The sequence below is a fragment of the Vidua macroura genome, chromosome 5 (assembly GCF_024509145.1).
Source record: "Vidua macroura isolate BioBank_ID:100142 chromosome 5, ASM2450914v1, whole genome shotgun sequence".
NCBI lineage: Eukaryota > Metazoa > Chordata > Aves > Passeriformes > Viduidae > Vidua > Vidua macroura.
In genome coordinates this window covers 40322571-40341738 of record NC_071575.1, presented here as the reverse complement: position 1 = coordinate 40341738, position 19168 = coordinate 40322571, and the positions used below count along the sequence as shown (strand labels likewise).

Sequence of the window (19168 nt, the reverse complement as noted above, 5' to 3'; positions counted from 1 at the left end):
AGGGATGTGAATGGGGATGTATGTGTCCTCTGAGCTATCAGATTATATAGCCTGACTGAGAAGCAAAGTAAATATCCCCAGGGATCCCTAGCTTCTGTGCTGGGATGCTCTTCTATTTCTGATTCACTTAGAAAGAATGATTTTGCATGGTACTCAAGAAGGTACCTCAGCACTCCCAGGTATTACTGGCCAGTGCTACAAGTCACAGTGAAAATTTTAAATGGCCTGTTTCCTAGGGGAGGGCAGGTTAATCTAAAGCTCCCCAGGCTGGATCTTCCCTACCAAAATTCTCAACAGTGCAAAATTATCCTGCATTCTTTTTTCTGAAGGCCCTTTTTACTATGCCTTACCTTCAAGGATGTGTACGTTCTGCTCTTCATCAGACATCTGATCTGATTTCTGTCAGTTGGTCCAAGCACAGACATCATCATGTCATGGGATGAGCATGGATGTGAAACGTTTGTTATCATGTATTAAGTAATAGTTAGAGTTGAGCATAGAGCCCTTGGGAGCCTCCCAGCCCAAGAGTTGGGCCCATCACACTTAGGAGTAAGGAGAGGGAGGATACGGATGCTTCTAAGAGCCATATGTAATTTCCTTATTGGGTGGGTTGCCCCTGAGGTACAGAATGTTTTTTAATAATATCCCAATGTGGAAATCCCATGGGAGTTCTGGCTTTCTTGTCAGTCAGGAAGCTGTCTGAAACTGTGATGATGCATCTGGAGGACTCATGAAATCATCTGGTTTGGACTTGCAAACAAGTTTACAGTCAGCAAAACATTGTCTTTTCAGTAGACAATAAATTAAAAAAAAATAAATAAACCACCCAGTATTTGCTAAGTAAAATAGAGCTAGACTATATCACTTTCATGAGCTGCATATTTGCTTATCTATGAAAGAGAAAACTGCAATAGAGGACAATTCCATAGTGCAGGATGAGGATAATAATCACAAATTGCCAAGGGATGTGTCAGCAAGAACAGGCAGAAATTAAAGTGAAAAAATGTGTCTGAAAAGGCCACACATTTATTATGGAAATGCATCTAAATTATTCCTAAAGACAGACGTTCCTGAGAGGTGATGAAAGGCAAAGTGGCATGGGCAACTCTTTATCCCATCACTGTCTCCCACCCTTTTTAAGTGCTTGTATAATAAACAATGAATATCCTGACTGTCCTGTTGCCAGTGCCTTTTTGCCTTCAGCCAAAAAGCTGAAGCAGACCCTCTCCTGCACAGATTGCTGTGCTGAGAGATGGCTGGAGCTCTTCAGGAAGAGCCCATCCTCTTGTGGATCCTTCTGTCATTGGCCTTGCAGCTGGGGTGGAATCCTCTCCTCTCCAGGGCAGTAGAGTCCCAGGGCCTTTGCATTTCTGTTGACCTCTTTTGTGATCTGAGAAGATGAAGCACTACCATAAAGCCTACAAAAATGCATCTGATCCTAAAATCTGAAAAACCCACTGGTACCTAAGAAGATTCTTTCAAACCAAACTTCCCAATTGCTCTCTTAAAAACACCACAAAACCCTCAAAATATGTCAGTAATGCACATGCTTTCAGAGCGTGGAAGAAGCCAAAAGTATGACAACAATACAGCCATCTAGTATTTCTGTTTTTCCTCTCAGTTCCTTGCACATAAATGGCAGTGCAGAGACCTTGTTCCCATTTGTGTGTAAGCAGAGAAGGTGGTATGTGTTTGGTCCCACTCTTTCTTGCCATCTCTCCTTGCCACCTTCATCCCATCCCTTTGCATCTTTCCCACTATGCAACCCAACCAAAACTTCCCAGCACTGTTTCCTACTAGCCAAAGATTTCCAGAAGCTCCCAGGTGTACGTATGATGGCACAAGCAATACTGTTGTTTCCTCACCCCTCCTCCAGTTGTTGTGCTTCCTTCACTGGTGGCCTCTTTGCTGGTGATGGAGATGGCCTGGGAGAGCAGTGGGCTCACAGCAACCTCTGGTGTCCATGGGGTTTGCCTTAAGGCACACTGTCATGTTCTCAAGGTCCTTCCTCAAGAGAAAGTCTTGCTTGTGATTGGGCAGTCACAGCCATGGAATATGGGGACACTTAGATGCCTGGGAGCAGCCTGCTGACTACCAGCAGAAGGACCTTGCTCCACACCATCACCCTTACCTGTCAATATCTAGAGTATCAGAGTATCCTTGGCTAGAATGATCTTGCAGCTTCTGGTAAGTGATCTGGTGCTGATATAATACCTGATCTCACCAAGGTGGATTATGTTCAGTTGCAAAACAAGCTCCTGTCTACCCAGCACACCTAATTCCCAGAAAGGGTATGCCTCTCTGTGCCAACTACAGCAGCATTTGGAGGCCAGCTCTCCTTCACCTTCTTTCATCCAACAACCTGCTTTCACCTCTGCTGCCAGGACCACCTAGCCACAGATACTACCAACAATTTTTGGCATGTCCCAGACCACAGAGGTTCAAAGCACATTAAAATGTAACTAATTGGAAGGTAGAAGCATTTAGCTCTTTCAGTAGACTCTGGAAATAAGGGCAGAATTTAGCCAAGGAGAGAATTTAGCAATGCTTTTTGCAGCATGAAAAATTAGATTTTGTCACTTCAGCAGCAGAAGCAACAAATTACGGGAGAGTTTTCGGGAACTGAGAATCAATATTCATCAGTCCTATTCTCTGAAACGACCTGCATTTGCTAAAATATTCACAAGCCCTCCCTAGCAACCCTAACATGTAAAAGCAGGCTGCTTTCCAAGTGGCGGATGGAGCTCTGTGAGCAAGGAAACCACGTTAAGCTTTACAAGGGAGTGGGGCTGTAGTAGGGTGCTCCAGGCACTGCATTCTTGATGTGGTGTCAGGTTTCAGTACTATTATGAAAAAATCTGCAGGGGATTTGCATGCATACCTTACACACATACCTTTGATGTTCACATTGTTGGATCCAAGCAACAAATAGGATCTTTAGGTCACATGTAGCTTCCAAAAGGCTGTTAAATAACTATGGCTAGACAGTCAGGTAATTGTCCTGCAAATTTGCAGTCAAATTCTCTCCTAGATTGGGTTAAATTCAGAGTCTGTTCATGGATGTAAATAGAACAACTCCAAAATTACACCAGGATTATAAAGAGCAGAATCTCTTTCTTCCTCCCTCTCTTCCTCTTTTTTCACTCTCTTTCAGACCAAGGGAAGCATATGTACTCAAACACTATTCATATTTCTGCTGCTGTTGAGAGGCTGACAGTAGGATATTGACAATAGGATAGATGTTGAGTTTGCAATCATTTAGTAAATGGGTTCTAGCTAGATTTAAAAAAAAGCTGTTCGCTACTGTCTTTTAAAATACATTGTAGTGTTGCATGGATTTCACAATGATGTAAGTGATGAAGTTGCTGTTAATGAGTAAAATCACACCAGAAATGCAATGGAATGGTGGGGATTTTTTCTGCTTTGCAAGACAGACCTAGGAATCATGCCTTTGGACATAATGAATGTAATTTCCATTTAAAAATAAGAATATGAACTGAGTTCAGTATTTAACATACCACACACCAGAATGATCCCAAAATATATCAAGCCAGGAAGTGGATTAATTGCAGCAACTCACCACCAAGCCTCTGGTATATTTCAAGTATGTGGAAAATGTATTTCTATTTTGGACACTGACTTCTTTATGAAATTATGCCAGAATGTCAGCAGTTTGCTTGGACTCTGACAGACACTCTTAGTTGCCTCTGTGTCCTGGAGGCAATAATAATTATCAAATCTATTTGATAGACAGACAGCTATCAGACATCTCTATATCCCAGACATATAAAAACATCCCCAGCCAGCCATGTGACTAGCAATGGATCTGCTCAGACAAAAAAGTTCAAGAGAAATGCCTCAGGCCAGAACCTCAGCTGCAGAAAATCAGCCAGGCACAGGCGATTTGCCTTCCTTGCCCTATGTGCTTTTTCTTTTGAGGAAAACCCTGCCCAAGCCATCAGAGGGCAATGGGAGGTCAGGGAGGCAATGAGTTGGATGGGAAGGGAGGTTCCTGCAGGAGCTGAGGGCTGTGCCTGGGGTTGACCACGTAAGTTCTGTACAAGTTGCTTTATATCCCTGAAGGACTAGAAATGGCTGTGTAAAAATGGCTGCCTAAAATCCCTCATATCCTTACCCCAGTTTGGGCAGATGAGGGGCAGATAGCTCTTTCTACCAGTACCTAGTGCTGTCTCTGTGCTCAGTGAGCTGAACAGTGCCTGAACACAGACAGCCTCAAGCACTGCCCTACAGTTGTCTGTGCTGTGCAGTTGGGAGCTTGCTTTCCTTCACCATCTTGTCCTCTGCCATGTAACAGATGTGGTTAAGGAAGCAGCAAAACCCAGGACTCTTCTTCCTAGGCAGTCTGGAGGAAAGGTGATATAGATACAAGCCAGTCAGAGGTCCTGGATTGGATTGTTTTCTCCTGTTGCTGAAGTCTGAAGGTTTTCTAGGCTGATCACAGTCTGCTGTACCTGCCTTCCCACAGTGCCCACGCTGATGCTGTCCTGCTCTGGCTGAGATGTGTCTCACTAAAGCAAGAAGCGCAAATCTCTTGGGGTATGCAGCTAATGGAAGAGACATGCCACAGACTGCTACTGGGAAATACCCAAGGGAGGTCACAGACTGCTTGGCTCAAATCTCACAACCTTCAAGGTGGCTTGGAAGGCTGCCTTTCCAGAGTGGTGAAAGCGCCCGAGGGCCAGGGGAAGTGCATATTGTATTTTCATCAGTATTCTCCTTCTTGAGGAAATGCACAGGTCCGGGCTGTGGCATGGCCATTGCATCATCGCTGTGCTGGAGGTGTATAGTCAGGGACAGAGTTACCACCTGATACTGCTGAGACACTGCTGTAGTTCCAGGTCTGCCCAGCAGAGCAGTTTACCTTTTGTTTTCAATCACTGCCACTTCAGTTCTTTATCCATTCCTGTTTCTAGGCTTGGACCTGTTGTTAACAGGAGCTTTCATAGGCCTGGAAATTAATTTGATTGTTTGTATCTAAGCCTACATCGTGGAAAATGGGTTGCATGTATTTCACATTATTAAATGACACAAGGACACTGTTACTGAATAAGCTGATGTCTTTGTGACCTTAAAATTGAGAAGAGTGAGTGAACATCAGAGGCCATAAAGGAAAGTGTTACCTGACAACAGTTACATTTTGAGCAAAACCACTGAAGTTCAGAGTTCACTTTCCCAACAGCTGTGGATTTTGCAGCAGGTTGGCTTGTTTGGGACTTCCCTATGCTATTTACTCTGCAACTTTACTGGAGATCAGTGCAAAGGTCAAGAGTTTTCGGGAGCTTCTGGCAGTCAGGTCCAGAGATGAGTCCACTGCTGACAGTCCTGCAGCTCTGATCAGCTCCGTGCAGTAGTTCCAGTGGGAATGAATGACCTCTGCAGCAGAAAGTGCCCTGGGGTTTTGGTCCATGTGGCGGGAGGTGCCTGGGCAAGAAGAGAGAGAAGACTCTAAAACCAAAGTTGGAACCAAATTGTAATGTGATACAGTGCTTTCCACCTCTAGGTCATCAATTCAAATCTAGTCTGTTTGGCAGTGACCAAAAATCATTTCCACATGGGCCAAGAGAAACACATGGTGAACACAGGAGTTGCTGTATCCAAATAGACAAGATAGTCTGGAGACAAACAGTTGCACAATAGTTATTTGTCTGGACAGGTCTGCAAGGTATAAAGCCGTTTCCGATCAGTTTATCCCTGAATAATGAGGGCTTGGTTTCTTTGCAAATAATGTATAATTTATTTCTGTCTACTAAAACATAAGGTTTTTTCTTTGCGCTATAGCTAAGAATGACAGAAACCTCCCCTCTGGCTTTCTCAATAGTCTGTCTCTGTAGGGAGTTATAAATAGATACATATGACGTTTGCCAGACAAAAGAGCCAGCTCGTGTTTCCTTAGGTGTATATCAAGGAAAACCTCAATGCTGAACTGTGTGCTAGAATTATTCTGAGACAGAAAATACTTCTTAATGTTTTAGCAGCAAAATGCACAGGGTGCCAAACTAAACTTAAGCAAAATGCATCAGGAAAGCTTATCAAGTGTGTGACAGATGATAATGAAGTAACAGGGAAACCCCACAGAGCAGCAGTGACTCTGAAGAAGAGCAGTCAGCAACAGCAGATACTTCTACAGACAAGCTGCATTGATTTTAGATGAGAACACAAGTTTAAACTTTGCTTATTGTATTGAAACAGATACAAGACCCATTCAATGGATATTTCATAAGCTGCACTGCCCTTAATATTTTATGGAAATGTAACTAATACTGGCTGAAACGTTATAAAACTTAGGAGCATCTATGAAGAACACTGAACTAACCGCTACTGTGCTTTGAATTTTGATTATACCTTGATAAACTCACTGGAATATTGTTTTGCTTGAACTAACTGTTCAGCTAGCAAATGAATAAAAATGATGGGTTTTCCCTCCCTGTTCTATCCATTAAATTTGTCCTTGTTAAGATCTCTAATGGTGGGAGTAAGGTTGGGTCAAAGCAACTGAGAAATAATGGATTATATGCGCATAAAAGAAGACAGAATTGGATTTTTAAATACATTTCTTTCACCATTTTATTCCTCCCAGGATGTAAAACCATTCCAAATGAAGCAGCTTACAGATACTTTGTGGTGAAGGTAGCTTTCTGTAAACAAAATATATTAAATTCTAACCCTGATGAAGTCAGTTTCTTGACTTCCATTGGATATATACCTATGTAACTGTATATATGTGCCACTGCCTGAATTTTAAGACTACCAAAAGAGTCATTTGTAGCAGTGTGCTTTGAATTTGCCAAATTAAATATAAATTTTTTATGCCAGTCAAATAACTATTGAAAGTCACTTTGTGCACTTGGGAAACTTTGGAAAAATCCAATGACGAGGTCATTTAAATGTCTATCAAACAAGAACAAATCCAAAATGCAGCAGTATTTCTTTTGATGCTCTCTGCTCTCTCCAACAAGTGGAATAGAAATACTCTTTATCATCGACTAACTGGTGCAGTTTCTGACGTGTTGCATACTTTTCCAGCATCAGTCAGGGAAGGTCAGTTTAAAAGCTAGTAAATATTTTTGCAATTATTTGACTTTGTATTAAAAACTCAGAGGAGTGCCAAGTAGGATAGAAAATAAAGAAGAGTTCCACAGATTTTGCCAGAATTCTCCACAGATTACTATTAGCCTCATTTATGAGACTGCACAGAGAACTGTGAAATCTCCTTTGAACTCTAAGGGCCAGATGGTTTTGCTGTTAGATTCTAATGACCCACAGCAGTGTGCATACACAGGCACTACGGTTGCCAGTTGACTGCAAACATGTGATGGAGGCAGGAGAATTCATGACCTGTACTTCCAAAACACAAGTCCCCTCACTGCTGATGGGATAAAAAAACAGTTCTGCTACTGCCTCAAAAGGGAGATTATTACTAAAGCAAGCCATGAGCATGAGCCTGGACCTGAGGAGTGAATAGCAGGCGCATCGTCCCATACAATTTCAGGAAGATTTCTGCTGATGATCAGGAAGCTGCAAGTGGCTTTTGCTGGAAGGTGAGGGTTTCCTGGCAGGCTGTGGGGGCCACTGGTCCCAGCACTGTGTCATTCTGTGCTGGAAGAGGGAGAGAAAGGCTGTAGGGCAGAATGGTAGTTACTCTGCTGTCATATGGAACTGCCTGTAAGACATGATTTATTTTGGATTATATTGGTTTCAACTGGTATAATATGAACTTCCTGAATTTATAAGGGTATGTAGACAAAAAGACCAAATATGGTTTTACTCATCGTTTAATTTAGAACTACAAGCTTTTGGATGACCTATGAAATTATTTTAATGATCTCTGCACAACAGTGAGCTGTCAGCACTATAAATGTCATCCTAACTGGGTATTAGTTTCCATCATGACCATTGAGTCTCCCCAGCAGAGCTACCTCCATTCAAATCTCTTATCTGTGTCAAACTGTTGGAAAAAAAACCAAAGAGTCACTGTTGCCAATAAGCATCAATAGACATCTTCATAATACTCAGTTTGAAGAAGAAGACACGAACAGAAAATATAAGAGCACTGTGTGTGTGCAGCTTACCCTTGGAGCTGAAGGCACAGCAGTCAGGGGATGATTTGCATTCAAAGCAATGCTTTGATTTCTGATCATTAAAAATGTGTTCCAGCATTGCTCATACTAGTTGATACAGATTTACCCTTAACCTTCCATTTTCCTTCCTTCACTTCATAACACTAGGAAAAGTCACAGGTAAGAAGGACTTCTGTGAATAATAAGTGTGACAAATTGAATTTGATACAACTTTAGACTGCTAGTACAAGATGAATATGAACTCATCACATAAGGCTGCTCTTTTGTTCTCATATAGAAAGCAAAGAAATTGACAAGTATGAACTGTAAGCATACATGCATGATATTAACATAAAGTAAAGCAACAGAATGTGAAAATAAGAAAACAAAATGAGGGATGTGTGACAGAGTAGGAGTGGAAGAAGTGTAGAAGATAAACAATTGGGCTTTTAACATTCAAAACTTACAGCAAAGATAAAACCATCAAAATCTTGTGTATTCCACTTTTCAGGCATTTTGTGGGGTTTTTCCTTTTCAAAGTTAGGAATATTATCCTCAAGTTTTAAATTATTATCTTTTGCCTTAGCTCACATACTCAATACTTTAAGCATGGAGAAAGAAATACTGCTGCATTTTGGATTTGTTCTTGTTTGATAGACATTTCAATGACCTCATCATTTGATTTTTTCCAGCATTGTCACTTATTCTTTCTGTCTCATACATATTTAAAAAAAAGATATCTAGTGTTAACTTGTACTTGCATATGATGTATAAATACCCTGAAGTTTGCTTTCAAGTGTATGGAACATCAGCTGATGTACACGCAGTGTACAATAGCTGTTTTTCAAACTTAGGATAAACATGAAATGTGAAAGTGCTGTGTTGCATGAATCTCCTCTTAAGATGGCTAACTTAAGTGACAGAGCCTCTGACAGAGTAGAAGTTCTACCATCTTACTCTGCAGGCTCCTAGCGTGGACAATACATAATAGTTCAGAGCTCTTCTTTCTTGCTTACAACTTTATTTTGCCCCAGAGCACCTATTTAAAGTTTCTTGTCCATGGCTATCTTATAATTCCAATCTTTTCCATAACCAAGGCAGATTGTCTTTCATTCAAGATAATTGACCATGCAGATGCACACTTGTGAATCAGAGGTGTCACTGTCAAAACCTTGAAAAGATCTTTTAACGCAGTAAACACGAAGTTTAGCAAGTTGAAGCACTAGTATCTACAGTGTGTCAAAATGGTTCCAAAGGCATCACATCCACAACAGTTAAGGAAATTAAAGGGGTGCTTGGGAAATTTCTTGTTATTCATGAGCACCTCAGTTCTTCTGGTCAGGGTGATCTGAGTCAGTAGTCCTCACAGGACTGGACCTTACAGGATTTTTATGTCCAGCCACCTTTCCTATTCAGCCAGGCTGAAACATGAAAAGCAATGCCTTTGAAAATTGGCACTTGCAGTGATTCAGCTGCCACAAGCCAGAGCCCTCAAAGTGACGTGAGTGGGCACAGCTCCCAGCGTGTCAGTGGTGTGTGCCAGTAATACTGGCTGAGGGACTGAGCCCTGCTCCTGGGCTTGCATAGCTAAGCCTCTTCCATTTAAGGCAGCAAGCATAACATATGCTGAACTCCAGATTCCAAGTCCAGTGGAAACCTAGCCGTCAGTAAGCAAGCACTGCCAAGGAGCTCTCGACATGAAGAACTACGATAGCAAAGGTCTTGAATGACTAAAATTCTTGAAAGCCTTGGTCAGTATCAGAGACAGTTTCCAACTGGGCAAAGTACAATATTTTCCCTCTGCTTTTTATGAATGGCTGGATAGGGTTGTGCTGGAGTCAGAGTTCCCTGTGGAAGCCATTCATAAAAATAGCAAAACAAAACAAGCACATGCAAAAAAAACTTTAAATGTCCAGTCCAAAGCCAGTGGGTGCCAGAGGCTGGGAAAACATGCTGGCAGCTCAAGCCCCAGCTATCACTGAATGTATTCAAGGGGCTTTTGGTGGTCTGAAAAGTATGAACTGCTGTGTAGAAGGGCAGCTGGTAGAATTACTGTGACACATACTAGGCAGAAAGCCAGGGCTGGCCTTGTTTCAGACATTGTCTTTCCTCTCATTGAAGTGTCAGGACCTAATTCATGGAAAATATGGTGGGTTGGCAGCTCTTTCAGAAGATTTCATTGAGTTACAGTGAGTGAGAGTCACATGAACATAGAGTGCACGGCCAAAAATATACGGGGATTTCTGAGCCGGAGAAAACAGTCAGCCTCTAAAAATGTCTGTGGATTTCATGTGGTTTGGGAGTAGACACATGTACAGGTGTAATCAACAGGCATAAAAAAAAAGAAAATAAAGTGAAAATAAAAATTGACAGATTACAGAAGAGCTCAATGAGTTCTATAATTATGAGAGATTCCTTTAAAACAAATCATTCCTTTGTCCAAGAGCAGCAAATGTCCATTAATGAGTTCAGGGCCTGCAGTCCACCTGGAGAAGGCATCAATAAAATGTGTTCCTTGATAATAGTTTCTCCATTGCAAAGGAATTTAATGGAAAAGGAAAGGGTCCACTCTGAAGTTTAAAGACAGACCCAGTCATCAGATAGTTTTTCCCTCTCATATTTATTTGAGAGCAGAACTTGGAGACTGTTATATACAAAAATATAACAGTGGTAGGATTCCACTGAGTTAGAAAAAGACTGAAAATAAACAAAGCATCTCTTGTTAAAATGGGACACTTGTGGTGGGCAGCCAAATTTAATCAGTTGCATTTAATTTACATTTTCATTGATCCTTCCCACTGAAATATTGCTCTGAAAGGCCAGTTACACTAAACTGCTTATTCGGAAATATTCCAGTTATTTCCTACTACACTGTCATGAAAATTAGGTTTTTGGCCATGCAGAGGGATGGCATGTTGGCTTCTGCCCAAGCAAGGCACTAAAATCATGTCTGGGATTAGGAAAAAGCAGGAAGGAAGGGCAGGAAGAAAATCATTGGGTGCAATTCAAAGACTTTAAAAACAGAATGTCCGGAGGAGTGAGGCAGGCAGCAACTTTGTCCCACTGAAGTAAGAAAAGCCTTTTTGTCCTTTCTGTGTCGGGATTTCATCCTTTATCTGTGGTCTTACTGTTTGTTCCATGCTGCTCCTAGCACCCACAAGGGTCATCACATCATCTGGGCAGTGCTGGTGTATTTTAGGCACATCTGTATTTGTTCGTTAATCGGTACTCCTCCCGGCTGGGGATGAAGCACACTGGCGCCTTGGTGGGTCTTCTGACTCATGTGAGGACTGTGTTTCCCAGTCCTGGATGGGACCAGCCAGGAGAGAGACTTGCTGAGAATCCATGGTGGTGCCACCAGGTCCTGCATAGGCAGATGGACACGCCCAACCTGGCCAGTGATGGGCATCCCCATAATCACACCAATAGGCTAACAAGGGTCAGCACAGCATCCCCTTCATGCAGGTGAAAGTGTCAAACCAGAACTCACAAGGGCTGGAACCACTGTCCATCCCAGTCTCCTTGGTTTTGGCAAGGGTGTCTTTGGTCAAGTGGGAAGCTGTGGCTCAGGAATGAGGTTATGTGTCCTTCATCTCTCTGCCTGAGCTTTCACCCTGCTTGTGATGGATAGGGAGGGCTTCCCCACAGCAGGACACTCCACTCACAGCTGAGAATGTTGTAAGAGAGCAGCAGCAGTGGAGACAACAAAATCTAGTTATAAAATCAGGTCTCTCTCGTGGTCTGATAAGTTAAGGCAGCAGTCTCACAGAAGATCTGAAAGGTGGAACATACTAAATTAGATTTCACCTTGGTTTTAATTGTACAAACTTAACATAACTCCTCTTCATCCACAGTAATATGAACTACTTCAGAGCAAAGTTGTAGATTGGTATAGGTGAGGCTGAGTGTGAGAGCTGGGTATGTTCATCTCTCCATTTCTGACTCTGGGCTTTTCCTGTGTTTTATTTCTATTGCTGAAAATATTTTTCCTAGCACTCATAAAATCACAGTTAAGTGCTCTCACTTAATTTTGTTTCTCACTGTGCCTTTGTTTTACTTTTCAGCCTCAACAAGTGGTTCAAAAGAAGCCTGCTCAGGTAAGAAAAACTAATTTAAATTATTTAGACTACTTTAAGTGAAATATTTTTTCAGTATTTCAACTGGCTTCTTTTACTGTAAGGAAAGAAGGGAAATGCATCAATCGTATGAGCTGGGGGACAGCTATGGCCTTGCTGGGCACAACTACCAGAACAAGTCATGTGGTGGCCCTTGGGAAAGAGAGGAAGAAGCAGGGGACAGTCCCTGCTCAGAATCGTCCTCCTTCTGCATTGGTCACCTTGCAGTGATAATGCAGACACACATGCACACCTCTGTGCTGTGAGTCCAGCATGTAGTACATGTGGATAGGTGGGAACTGCATTAGAGCAAGGAGGGGCATATGCATGAAACTCATCTCTCTGCTTTTCTTTGTGTTGCATATAGGTAAAGCCTTATAAAATAAGGGCCTTTGTGAAATCCTGACTCAGGCCTGATACTTAGGCGAAGTAGAAGGGAGCTATGGGAGAGTGACTCAGCAGGAATAGGGGTAGAGAGATGTGAGAGACGTGCTGCGTGACAGCCACATGTCCATATCGTGGTGTATGGTGGTTGGTGGGCTTGGGCTTGTGCCTTAAAGCTGTGTAAACTAGTAACCAGCTAACTGCTTTAAAAGGCTTGGGTTTTGCAATAAAGCAGCTCTCCTTTGCACTGCCTGGGGACTCTGCATTGCTCTACATCGTCACACTAAAGGATTCTGTAAATCTACAAAATATTATAGGCTGAACTTGGTAACCAGACTGGATCCATCATAAAGACTAGCACATTGGAACTTTTTGTGTTGGGTAGTATTATTCTTTTTTAACACTTTGGAAAAAAAAAATGCAAGCCACAACGTGTCATGAAACCAGTCAAAAACTGCAGTTACAGTCCACTTCATTTTCTTCTCCCAGCCTGCCCTGTGTTAAAAACCCCAAGAAACTAACTCTAACATTTCGTTATATGTGCACCAACAGAGAAGAACCTCTGGGCATGGGAGCAAGTCCATGACTGCTCAGCAGAGTCCATGGGCTGTGCTGCTGTACCTCCATGTACATGAATGATAGCTGAGTCAAGAGCATAAAGGGTCGAGTGCTCTTCTGGAAAGAGGCCTGCTTTTAGAAAGGAATAATACTTCCATTCTTCAACCTTATCGTTCTAAGACATTATTATACAGTGTACATTGTCATAATATCAACTGCAATCTGAATTAGGAACTGTTGCATTCAAAACAGAAAACATCCTAGCTATGAGTTGAAGGGGTAAAAGCTCTCCAAAGCATGTGCAGGAATCAAATTTCTACAAAAGAAATCAATACAGTTGCAGCAATGATGAATCCATGGCACAGCTAATAATGTCTCTGAATGGTGGAAGTAACACACAGGATGAATGTAGTAGTACTTTCAAGTAAGGTTAAGTTTTGCAAGGAGAGGTAATGTCTTTTGTTAGGCCAGCTTATGCAAAAAACAGCCTAAGTCCCCAGCGACTTACTATGTATGATCTGACTACACCACACAATTCAGAACACACCAAGCTCTTCTAATAGAAGAGATTTCCTCTCCATGTCTTGCTTATCCTTCAAATGAGAGTGAGACTGAGAAAAGAAAGCCCTTTGACATTCCCATTAGTAATGGAAGTGTTTGTGCAGAAAGTGAGGAGGCACAGAAGAATACATGAAAGGAGAGAGAAGGCTGTTTAGATCTCTCCAGTTACCACAACTGAGTAGTGAAAGAACACCTTAAATTATTTATATGCCATATCTTTACACAGACGATATTTCTGGTTTTAATCTTTAGACAAAGGGATGTTCAGTGAAATCACTGAACTTATCTTCAAGCCTTCCTGGTTTTAACAGGCCCTGCTCTCACACTTACAGTACCACACCATTGCAGTTTTGCTGTTCTAGGTGCATGACAAAGAACAAAAATTTATCACTGTGAGCAAGACACGGTATATCTTCCTGAGGCTGAAAGAAGGAGAGGTAAAACAGTGTAATTCCTGGGATGATCAAGAACTTCATGCTGCTGGGTTTCACTCAGGTCTGGTTGCCTTTCTCTGATTTCTTTTTATAGTACTTAGTTTCCCTTTAAAGTAGGGAGGTTCAGATTCAGAATTAACAACAAGAGCATGAGCTCATGCAGGCTTTCTAATCTGAGCTGTCTAAGGAAATAGTGATAAATTATATAAACATGGGGACTACATGGAAGTTCATGGAGGATAATGTAGATCTTATACTACATTCAGAAGAATCTCTTCCTTTTCCATCTGTTTCCTTCAAAATATCCTCCCAGATGGCTTTACCATCTGGCAGTCTGGATTAAGTTAGAAATGTATATTTTCTTCGTTGGTGGGGACTGTGAGAGGTTACAGTCAAGAACTGCTGGTTGATGGTGAGCCTGCCTTGGTAAAAGTGGTAGAAACTCTTGCTCATGCTTGGTCCCTGAGTGCTTTGAATTTCACATGTATTCTGAAAGATTTCTATGAGTGTTAGTTTACATCACTCTTGTTCTTGCTGCTAGCAAGTATGTCTCTTGGGTTTGTGTCACTTTTAAAATTACAGATGCAGTAGGACTAGATAAAATTCTCGTTTTTCAAATAACAGCTCTGTTCCTACCACCATTTCCCAGATTTTAAATATCGTGCAGGGCTCTGCCATGGATATAAGCTGTCCAGTTTAGGTCCATACAGATGTTTATGTAAACTTCTGTAATATCTTTAAATTTTGCCAGAGCTCTGAGGATTTACCATCACACAGACAGTAAATAGCAGCAGTAAAACCCACTGGAAATCTACACACCCATGTCATTAATACAAATCTTTGAATACAGTGGTCTGTTCACATCATTGTGGTGATCACTGATGCATACTCTCACACTTCCTTGGGAAAATGAAGAAAAGAGCCAGCATAACTGCGTGACATTGGTAAGTTTAGTGCTTTCACATAGATATTTGCCTAAACCTCAAAACAAGACTCTTTGAAATCTGCTGTTTCGAAAGAATGTACAGCCGGATCTTACAGTCATGACATAGTAATATTTTTACTGAGGTGTTCAAATACACAGTCCAAACAGAAATTTCTTCATTTCCTCATTTTTAAGCAATTTGTAGCAGCTGTTGACTCAGCCATATGGGAGAGTTGCACTCTTAAGTAATATGAAGGAAAACACAATGAAAGCAACCAAAATTTTCTGGAAACAGGACATGTTTATTTTTTATCATTTCTGCAGAGAAGACATATAATGAACATAGAACAGCCCTCGGAAAATCTTATTAATCTCTCTTAAAATCTCATATCCTTGGAAATCCTTTGTATCTGAGTCTGAAAGACAGCTTATCAGAAAGAGAGTGTGTAGATCAGAATAAAAATGTATCAGTCAGAAGAGTACACATAAAGTATACATAGAATAGTGTACACAAGAAAGTGTACAGCAAACATACACCAAAAGAACAAGTGAAGCATACTTCTCTACCTAATGCTAAATGTAGTAGATGTTTTTAAAACAATGTCCAAAAAAATCAAATGCAACAAGAATAAATGCTAAAAAGTGTAGTCTTATTTGGCTTTCCTACATTTTTTCCTGCTACTTATTTCTCAATGTCGGTATCAATGAAGTTATGCATGTGAATCATTATATATATATATATACACCTCAGGTTGCATCTATTGCATATGTGTACTCAGTGTAGAACACAGTAAATGCTAGAAGCGTCACACAGGCTCTGCAGCCCAGGAGCTGCACCTGTGGTTCACACATTCGTGTGCAGCCACAGAGTTGCAGACTGTGAGCCCCATGCTGTTTGTGTGGCAGGGCTGACATGCTGACAGACCCCATACACATACTTCATCACCTCTCTGTGCCGTGCAATAACTCTGCACTTACACAAGCTTCAGGCCTTCCGTGTATCTGCTAGCCACCATATGTGAATTCATCCTTTTCCCTTCTGGGAAATGGCAGACAGAAATGTGGTAGGAATACTTCAGAAATCTGCTTTTGCAGGTTGAAAAGAAGTTTCCAGTGTCACAGACAGGATGACACCAGGCAGGTGCACGTACACATCCGAGAGAGTGAGTGCCATTGTCCAAGGCCACCCTGTGTCCTGCAAACCCAGGAATGCTTCAGTCTTACTCAACTGAGCCTTGACTGTAGAAATACTGAATAATCTCTGCTCTGGAAGTTGACCTGGTGCCCGGGCGTTTCACTGCTCTTTCCACTGCATTCAGCAAGCTATGTTTTGTCTCATGGACTTTTTTTGTGTTTATTGATATGGAGTTCTCAGGGGAACTCCCGAAAAGTCACATCCTGGAGAGGTGAAACTTTCTTTTCCAATAACGTGGAATTTTGTACTTCAGCACAGGATAAATACATATGTGTTACATAGGCCACTCCAGAACATCCTCTAATGTACTGTAGGCTCTTGGTACAATGTGAACACATGCTGAGCAAGCTGTATTGTGGCTTATGGGAAATAAGGAAAGTCTCTAGCTTTCTTCATGGATACAGTAGATGGAATTTCATGGAGGGTACTGGGCTTTACATCCTTTCCTTCTTTCTCTTTTCAAGGCAAAATGGTGGAAACTGGTGTGGTTTCCAGAGGAAGACATATTCAGTCTTCCTTTTTCTTTTATAAGGGTTAATTGTGACAGGGAGACACTGAAAAAATTGTCTGATGACTTAAAAAAAAACAAAACTGTTTTTTGAAATGAAATAAGAAAAATAATCTGGGAGAAAATGTAGAAGTTGCAATTAGTGCTTCAATAGACAGATGAAGCACTAACCTGGGCTAAAGAATGATGGCTAGAAGGGGAGGCCAGATATATATGAAAAAATACTTTCTTACTTACCTGACATAACTTCTGAATAGACTCTGAATAATGTAATTCAGTGATGCTGTGTCTGAATACCTGAATCAGTGACTGAGGTGGCTAAGGTTTTAAATATTTATGATTTACTACATAGCTATGATAGAGGAACGTTTTTGAGATGGCTACTTCCAGAAATTTGGTTGTAAATAAATTAAACAAATTGATTGAATTAAATCAATGGATTAAAAAACTCTTCAAGACAGGAATATATTCAGGTATTCAGTCACTTTTAAAGAGTTAAAAATTGGAAATACCTCAGCAGCAGTCCCATTTTCTATCCTAGCAAGCTCTCCAGGCTACCAGGAGAGAAGTGTTCCTAGTGCTGCTCCCTAAACCTGAGACACAGTGCAGCTCAGGATTTGAAAATCAAAGAGCCTGAGTGATCAACCAGGAGAAACATTATTTGACTTGATTGAATCCACTGATCTGTTAAATTCAGATGTGTAATTCTGACAGTAAATGCTCACTGAGTTATACATCCCCTTGCTTAATGCATCTCTGGTCCACAAGGCAGTCTAGGGTGCCTGTCACTGTGCCCCATGCAGTGCCTAAGGAACAGAGGTGCCTCAGTCAGCAGTGTGCCAGGACAGCACAGCTCCCTCTGAAACCATTATTTCTGAGAACTGTGATGTGTAAGTTCCATTTTAGGCAAGTCTCATAGTGTCTTGATTCCCCTTCCACTAAAACTGAGGTGCTGATGCTCCCTTCTTGCATAAGGGAGTTGTCCAAGTGCACACACTTATAATGTGATGTGACAAAAAGGGAATCAGATTTGGCAAGATACTTTTTTCTTCCTGGCTTGTGAAGGACTATCTCAGGGATTCAGTCTTGCTTGCTGCAATGTGCCACTTGGAAGATGTCATGTCCTTATCAGCCAGTTTATGAGTCAATCAAAGAGCAGGAGTGACTTACTTCAACATAGGAGGAGCCTTCATCTCTGAACAAGAGAATGATGAACAAGAACAAACACACATTCATTTCCCTAAGGCAAACTCTAGGGCAGGAGGCAGCTTTCTGAATGCAGCACTGGTCATACATTTGCCCATTCAACACAGACATGCTTTCAGGTCCCTGCTCTTTTTCCAGTGTGCTGGGCAAGACCTGACCCTAAAAGCAGGGATGTAAAATATCAGGGACTACAGCTGTTGAGCCACTCGTTGCACAGCACTGGGATTGGGTGTTGCAGTTGGTGGTAGAAGGTTAGAAGATGCAGGGGTGAGCTAAAAGATTTCCCTAAGCCAGCAACACTCCTCTTCAACCTCTCCCTACCTCGTGCCTCCCCACTCCTTGCTTGTGGAAGAAGCCTGAGGTGGTCAGGCAACATGTGGTGGCAGGGTGGCTTTGTGTTTGACCCCATGGCTGTGGCCACAAAAGGTGTTTAGGGAGGTACTCCATCCAGTTCAGAACTTGGCTCTGATTTGGCATGAACTGAAGTCTCACTAATAATAGCCAGAAGAGAGGGGGTTGTGGTGTGTACTTGGGAAATACCATTGAGGAGCATGGCTGGGCAGTGTTTAAAAAAGTGCCAGTCAGGAGTAAATTAAACAGTGCTACTTTTGCATACACATGCTACATATTTTGGCTGAGATTTTCAAGAGTAGCAAGAGTCAGTGCTGCTAACACTTGGGTATCTTACTTCATACAAGACATGCAAGACACACAAGATTCTCAGCAGCACATGGCTACTCCCTGAGAATAAGGATTATTTTAAGATATCTCCTGTGTGATACTCAGAAAGCTGAAACTACCAGCATGATCACTCTGTGGACTTACAGTAATAAAAATAATCAAAATGCTAATTAGCAAAGATGAGGAGCAGAAGGCTGCACAGGAGGAAAGTGCTCTTTGGTGAGAGCTTGGTTCCTGAGCTTCTCATAAAGGACTCTGCATTTTCAATGGTCCGCATTGTTGTTGCTCCTCCACATCCAGCTGAAGCCACTGAAAGATGCCCTATTCCTGACTTAAATATTATTGTAGATACTCCAGGGTTGTATCCTTGCTCATTTGGTGCACTGAAATACATGGGAAACAAACCAATGTAACCATTCCTGGAAATTGCTCTATCTTTGCTGTTCGAATTCAGGATCATATAAATTCTGCTGCAAATTTTATTTTAAAGATTTAAGTATGCTGCGATGGATGTGTAATAAGG

At 41.6% G+C, this 19168-nt stretch overlaps 1 protein-coding gene across 2 annotated transcripts in view; it reads left to right on the top strand.

The window, feature by feature from the left end:
- Positions 1-19168, top strand: part of HMGA2 (high mobility group AT-hook 2) — a 121748-nt gene that overhangs the window by 75173 nt on the left and 27407 nt on the right. For both annotated transcript variants that reach the window (XM_053978917.1, XM_053978916.1), the window contains one exon: positions 12143-12175. In XM_053978917.1, the coding sequence (XP_053834892.1) occupies positions 12143-12175 (33 nt within the window). The remainder of the gene's footprint in view (positions 1-12142; positions 12176-19168) is intronic.